Source organism: Orycteropus afer, unplaced genomic scaffold (assembly GCF_000298275.1).
Source record: "Orycteropus afer afer isolate SDZICR_OR568_19922 unplaced genomic scaffold, OryAfe1.0 scaffold00112, whole genome shotgun sequence".
Lineage (NCBI taxonomy): Eukaryota > Metazoa > Chordata > Mammalia > Tubulidentata > Orycteropodidae > Orycteropus > Orycteropus afer.
Window position 1 is genome coordinate 317,069 of NW_006921699.1, and position 7,566 is coordinate 324,634.

Sequence of the window (7,566 nt, forward strand, 5' to 3'; positions counted from 1 at the left end):
TTTTTTTTTTTTTTTTTTTTTTTAAGTTTTCTGCTTCCTGTTTCCTCTTTCTATTTTGGTGTCTGGTTCTAATGTTGCAGGTTTTCTTATATATATAAAGCATTTAAAATGGTCCCTACCCACAGTATATGCACAATAAATGTCAGATATGATGATGATGGTGCTGATCTTAGTTTCATTTTGCCTTTATTTTGAAATTATTGTCTATGAATGTTATTTCTTTATTTCTGTGAAAATTCAAACCATACTAATTTTAATTTTATATTTAGGTTTGTTTACTACTTTTCTTAGCTGTTTCAAGCTCCTCTCACAGGTACAGGAGACCTTTTTCAGCCAAGATTTTAAGCGGAGCCTTGGGTTCAGCCTCTTGTTTACCATTGAGCACATTTAGCCTCTGTGTTACCATAGTAGTTGAGTGAGTACTTGTCTGACTCTTCCTGTTTCTGAACCCAGAGCTCAGTAGGTTGGCAGACTTAGTCCTGCATACTGTGAAAGAGTTTGTTCTATGTCTGTGGAGAAGTTAATCTTTTCTTTCTTTCTTTCTTTCTTTTTTAATGACAGTTACGGTTTTTTAAATAGTATTTTTGTGTGTATATGTGATTTGGCTGAAAGTTTACAGAGCAAGTTCCTTTTCCATACAACAATTCATACATATTTTGTTTCATAACATTGATTGCAATCCCCATAATGTACCAGCTCTCTTCCCAATTCCTCCCTGTGATTACCTTTTCCCCGCATCCTTCTTTCCTTTGCATTCCTGCCCTCTGAGCTATCTCCCTGTGCAAATACTGCCCTTCTAATCTCCCATGGTTGATTGTTCTAAGGAGTATATCCATCTGGTGTAAATGTTCACCTTATATGCCGGTTTATTGCTTGGCTAGAAGCCACAGGTGTGAGTTCAATTCCAGGCCCAAAGGGTGACTAGCAGCCATAGTCTTGGGGCTTTCATCAAGCTCTATCAGACCAGTAAGCCTGGTCTTTTTTATAATTTTGAGTTTCATTCCACATTTTTTCCCACCCTATCCAGAATCTTCTACACTGATCCAGTTCTGAGTAGTTGACAGTTGCCAAAGGGGTAAGGAGGTGGCATCTTCTGACCTCCTCTAACTCCACAAGAGGAAGACAGAATCACCATCAGCAGAGCAGCCCAAGGCCTGTTTTTATGAGGCCAAACACACCACCACCTTCCAGCCCTCTTACTAACCCTGTTACCAACCGTTCATCACCAGCCTATCTGCTGTGTTTGATAATTCACTGCAGTGGTCACACAGAACTCATAGATTATGGGGTTTATTAGGGAAGCAACAGGCTACAATTCAAGTTCAGGAATGCACTCAGTCTCTCACAGCCAACTGTCTCACTCAGCAGCCAGCAGTCTCTCTCACTCTCTCTCAGTAGCACGTCTCTTTCTCAGCAGTGCGTGTCTCTCACATCTCTCAGCAATACGTGTCTCTCACGTCTCTCTGTCAGCAAGTGTGTTTCTCTCAGCAGCACATCTCTTAGTGGGCAGTGAGAGATTCCCTCTTCTCTGCCTCTAGTGGGCTCACTTTAAGCCCGGCAAAACCAACCAATCCCAACACCAGAATTCCATATACCTGAGAGATTGAACTTCCCAGAAAATTACTTCCTGCCACTCCGACAGAGATATATCGGGTGGATAACTTTAATAATCAGGTACTCAGTTGCTCAGGGCAAAGTGGGAGTTACCAAGACTATGGCTAGAAAAACCATACCATGTAATTTACTACACCATAAAAGTGCTAGCCAGGCACTAGTTCTTCTGCTCTCATAGTCATGTAGGCTGAGGTTCTTGTGGTCTACTAACCTCTTGATTGTTTCCACGCATCTTTGGTTTTCTTCATTCTTCTTTACTCTGGACGAGGAGAGACCAATTATTGCATCTTATATAGCTGCTTATAAACTTCTAAGACCCCAGTCGCTACTCACCAAAGTAGGATGTAGAACAGTATTTTTTGTGTAGTATGTTCTGCCAATTGAGCATGGTGTTGCCCATGACCATGGTCCCAAACCCACAGGCCCGACAGCTTGAGGTTGTCTGTGGCTAAGAAGTTATCATAACTTTGCCCCATTAGCTCTATTATATTTATAGACATTCTTATAGCACATATAGATATGTATATAGAAATTAGGTGCTATTCCAATTTTTAAATTTTTTGTATATGAACTGCCAAATTTATATGGAACGCTCTATTCACTATATGAAGCTGGTGAAAACCAAAGCTTAATGAAGATCTTGACAACAACCCTGTGTACCTCTAATCTACCTATGAAAGTAGATATAGACATTTTAAATAAAATAATTATTAATCAAATCTACCCATGTTTCAAAATATACCATTATGATCACATTGCCATAGTCTCTAAAAGAAATGTCAGAATGGTTTAGTGTTAGAAAGTATTAAAAAAAATTGTTATATCATCAATTAAAGAAGAGAAGAATTCAGATTATATCAAGTCATGCCCAAAGCACAATTGATAAAGTTCTATTCAGTAGCCCAGTCTTCATTAAAGCTCTAAAATAGAAATAGAAACTACTTAAACATTATAATAAAGACTATTTATCAAAAACTAACAGCAGTCATATTAAATAAAGGACCAACAACTACTGCTTAATTTAGAGGATCAAAGTAATATAACAAAATAGTAAAATGAAATGAGCAATATATATAATGGGAAAGGATAGAAAACCAGTCCTTATTTGAATATGATAAAATTATACCTCTAATGCAACACCAGTGGAAGCAGCAGTCAAGACATCAGATGACATTGCAGTGGACAAATCTGCTGCAAAAGTCCTCTTTAAAGTGCTGAAGAGCAAAGATGTCTCCTTGAAGACTAAGGTGTGCCTAACCTAAGCCATGGTATTTTCAGTTGCCTCATATGCACATGAGAGCTGGGCGGTGAACAAGGAAGACCAAAGAAGAGTTGATGCTTTTGAGTTGTGGTATTGGCAAAGAATGCTGAAAGTACAATGGACTGACAAAAGAACAAACAAATCTGTCCTGGAAGAAGTGCAGCCGGAATGCTCCTTGGAAACGAGAATGGCCAGACTTCATCTCACCTCCTTTGATTATGTTGTCAGAAGGGATCGTTCCCTGGAAGAGGATATCATACTTGGTGAAGTGGAGGGTCAGCAAAGAAGGGGAAGGCCCTCAATGACATGGATTGACACAGTGGCTACGACGATGGGCTCAGGTATAGATAGCAAGGATTGTGAGGCTGGTGCAGGACCGGGCAGTGTTTAGTTCTGTTGTGCATAGTCACTATGAGTCGGAGCCAGCTCAACAGCACCTAACAACAACAAAAAAAACACAAGATAACCTCCTAGAAAACAGCTAGAATTAATAAGATAATTCGTATAACAGCAGAATTCAAAATGGGTGTATAAAAATCATTACCTTTTTCTTTACATCAGCAATATTTTGTTGAGAATAGCAGGGAAGACAGGAATTAACCTACCCATAAGAGCAATAGGAATTATAAAATACCTAGTTATGATTTTTAAAAAATATATAAATAATTTTTAAAAGAAACATGTCAAGTCTTATAAAAGAACAGAAAATAAGATCTGAATAAATGGCAGTATCTTATCCTGGGTGGCAGCTGTGAATCAAGTTTTTCTTTTGACAGTATGTGGGAGCTACAGTCAGGTTGGAAGTAGGAGGGACTTAAAAGCTGTGTTTTGGAAGGTCTTTACATATTATTGAAAAAATATTGATTATTCACACTAAAGAATGGGACAACTTAGGGAACATTCATTATATGTTTGGAGGTGGCTAAAGTATCCTCCACTCCTCGGAAGGAAGATGGGGCAATCTACTTCTGTAGTGATACTGCCTCGGAAACCCACGGAGGGGTCACTATGAGTTGGGGCCGACTGGACAGCACATAACAACAACAACAACAACAACAAAGTATCCTCGGTGTTCCTCTTTAACACCCACTGCTGGATATGAAACTTAAAACTTACTGCCATCAAGTCAGTTCCAATTCATAATGGCCTACATAGGGTTTCCAAGGCTGAAAATCTTTACGGAAGCAAGACTGCCTCATCTTTCTCCCAAGGAGCAGCTGGTGGGTTCAAACCTCTGACCTATTAGTTAGCAACCCAATGCCACCAGAACTCCTTCTGGATATGATACTTAATACCATAAAAATGTCAGTCCTTCCAAAATTTATTTTATATGTATTCCTAATACATATCAACGTGAATTAGTACAATTATAATAAGAATTGTTTGGGGAGCAAAAATGGATCATATTATGTTAGGACAATGATAAGAACAAATACATACTAGATTCATAAAGTTGGTTACCTTAGCAGGCTAGTTTTTTCTTAGAGAGGGTTTGTTACTAAGTTTTTAACTATCTTTGATTCTGTTTCAAACCACTTTATATTGTTTTTGCAAACAGAACTTTTTTTTTTTTTAATTTAAAGGCAACCAAGGGAAAGTTGTTTTGGTAAACTCTACTTTTCACTAGTTATTATAAAACAAACAGAAAAGGAATATTGTTTAATTCTTGTAATACAGTTATATGATGTAATATTTTTTTTATTTTGAGGTCTGAATTCTGATTTTGTTAACAGGTTTTACAGCTCTTTAAAACATTGCACAGGACCAGACAACAAGTTTTTAAAAATGATACCAGGGCACTAGAAGGTAAATCTATTTTTTTTACCCCTTTATAGCAAGTTAATTCTTCAGCATCTCCACTAAGGGTCTTTTTAGCCTGCCAAGTAACTGCTAATCTATGCAAAAGACCCTGTATAGTAAAGGCCTTTTTTTGCGGAGTGGGGGGCCGCCCGAATGGCCTTCACTATCTATCTCTTCCCTAAGGTTGTTATGTTTTATAAAGACTAGTATGTTTATTTTGTTTTTTGTTTTGGAGTTTATATATTACATTTCTTTGAATAACTACTTAAAAGAGAAATTTTAAAAGATCAACTTTTCATGAAGAATCAACCAAAAAAGAAAAAAATCAGAATTTCAGTGGTCTCCATTGTTTACCTTATGTTCAAACCATTCAACCCGTTTCTTTATTGTGTAACCACATTTTCACACTCTTTTAAGACCAGATATCACCATATTGTTAATGCTTTGTGTCAGTCTAGAAATCACAGCATCTATGAAGGAAAATCTAACCCAAATGATTCCAAATGTATTATCACTGTTTTAAGAGGAAGTCACAGCTCTAAAGCATAGATTCTGTGTTAGTCATGTTCAGTTCTAAACTTTGTTAAGAGTCCCCATTGTCCCTAGGAATTCAAGTTTCTGTAACTCACCAAAAAACAACTTCTTGTATGTTAAAGTATATGGCTGATGTTCTAAGCACTTTACATGAATTCCTCATTTAATTCTCCTAACAACCCTGGGACATAGTTACTATTATAATTCCCATTTTTACAGATGAGAAAACTGGTAAATGTTCAAGGATTTGCCCCCACCTCATACTTTAGTAAGAGGTGGAGCTAGTAAGCAGTCTGACTCCAGAGCCCGAACTCTCAACCGCTTTACACACTGACATATGTCAGGTGTAGGAAGAAGGTTTTATGGCTATTATCCATCAACATGGCATATTTTTGTTGCTTGAGATTGTTTTATTGGTAAAATAATTGTAAGAACAGCTAATATTTATTACGTACATCTTTACTAAGCACTTTACGTGGATTGTTCCATTAAATGCACACAGTAAAAGAGAAATTTTAAAAGATCAACTTTTGTGAGTCAGATTATACTAAATTATGTTATTGTAATGATACCAAAGGTCAGTGGTGTACATGAACAAAAGTTTTCTTTGTCACTCAATCTACATGTTAAAGCACTCAAAATTACAGATATATCTTCTCTGCTGCTTATCTTTACTCTTGTGTGTGTATAGTTGAACACCTTGCATGTATTGAGTTTTACCATCTTAAAAAGGCATTTTAATCTAAATCCTTAAATTTTTATTTATTTATTTATTTATTAGGATTTGGGTGAAGATTTACTAAATCCTTAAATTTTTAGAAACAAAGCATTAAATTGGATTTGTTAGAATCCAACAGCTAGAGGTACACAAGGGAAGTTAAGAGTAAAAAGCAGCAAACAAAAATATGAGAGTGCTAAAATTTTATACTAAGTTTAATTACAAATGCCAGCCTGTCTAGAGCTCTCCAAGAGGCTCTTTAATAAATTTCTAGTTTATCTACTTCACTTTACATGGACAAAACTATGTCCTATCCTATAAAGAAATAGTTGTTCATAATGAATAACATAATACCATGCAAATTATTAGGACCAAAATTATTAATTAGAAAAGAAAATAATTGTGTATATGTTTCTCTCTCTAGCAGCCAGAATTAAGATAAATGAAGAATTCAGAAATAATAAAAGTGAGACATCTCCTAAGAAAATAGAAGAGGTAATAAAGTAATTGAGTTTTTCAAATAGAATAAAACTCTTACAAGTTTTCTTGCCAACTAGAGGAAATGATGAAAATAGAGGGGAAATAAGAACCATTACTTGATAGTTAAAGCCATCATAACTATAAATAACCTTCACTTGTTTGATATGGCTCACTTTCTCAGGGTCATCTGTCCGCACCCAAAAGATAGCAAGTTGCCCAATGAGAAGATCATGGATGTAGTCATGGTCAAGGCCAGCTGAAACAACCCAGAAACCCATACAAATTCTATCTTCACCTGGGGCAAGTGACTGAAACTAAGGAGAGTGATTATTGTAGTAACTCAGAACCACAGAGATTACTTCTACTTTTTTAGCTCAAGTAAGCAATTAGACTGTTTTTTTCCATATCTATCTTGGCAGTGGCAGTCTAACGAGCAACAAACTTTATGAACTCTTCCTGCTTTGCTTTCCATGTTTGCATTTTTGGTCACTTGCTCTAGTTGAAGACTGACTCTAGTCTATGAGCTCCTTGGTATTCCCAATACTGTACATTGGAAAAATGTATAATTTTTATTTTCCTGTAAAAATCATGCTGCATATACGCATTCCTCTGTTTTGAAATTCCTTCACTGTTACTGTATCTAATTTCCTATAGAAGTAGGAGGGGACCCTTAGAAAGAAAGTGAAAAATAGAAAGTTATTTGCAGGGGTAAGTGGTTAAGGCATTTAGCTTTTAACCAAAAGGCCAGTGGTTCAAACCCACCAGCCACTCCACAGAAGAAAGATTAACACAGTTTGCTTCCATAAAGATGTATAGCCTTGGAAACTCAGTGGAGGTTGCTATGACCTGGAATCGACGTGATGGCAGTGAGGGTTGTTTTACTTTTTTTTGAGTTCTGATTTCAAGAATTGATTGAATAAGGAGGAAGTTAAAAATTAGAGAAATTGTTTTATAATTAGTAAGATTTCACATGTTAAAAAAAATCTAGTACAAATACATTATATTTAGTAAAGAAAAACAATTTTTTAAATAGTAAATATCTGGGAGACCGGCAAGATGGCGGACTAGGCAGAAAGACTGCACAGACCCTCTTCAACAAAGAAAAGGGAAACCAATTAACACAGACACAGAAGATAATCCTGGACCCCTGAGCCTTGAA

General features: G+C 36.3%; 1 protein-coding gene across 1 annotated transcript in view; it reads left to right on the plus strand.

Moving 5' to 3' along the window:
- Nucleotides 1-7,566, plus strand: part of LYRM7 (LYR motif containing 7) — a 46,220-nt gene that overhangs the window by 21,785 nt on the left and 16,869 nt on the right. Inside the window, exons 2-3 of the mRNA XM_007943792.1 lie at nucleotides 4,609-4,681; nucleotides 6,352-6,422. Coding sequence (XP_007941983.1) covers nucleotides 4,609-4,681; nucleotides 6,352-6,422 — 144 coding nt within the window. The remainder of the gene's footprint in view (nucleotides 1-4,608; nucleotides 4,682-6,351; nucleotides 6,423-7,566) is intronic.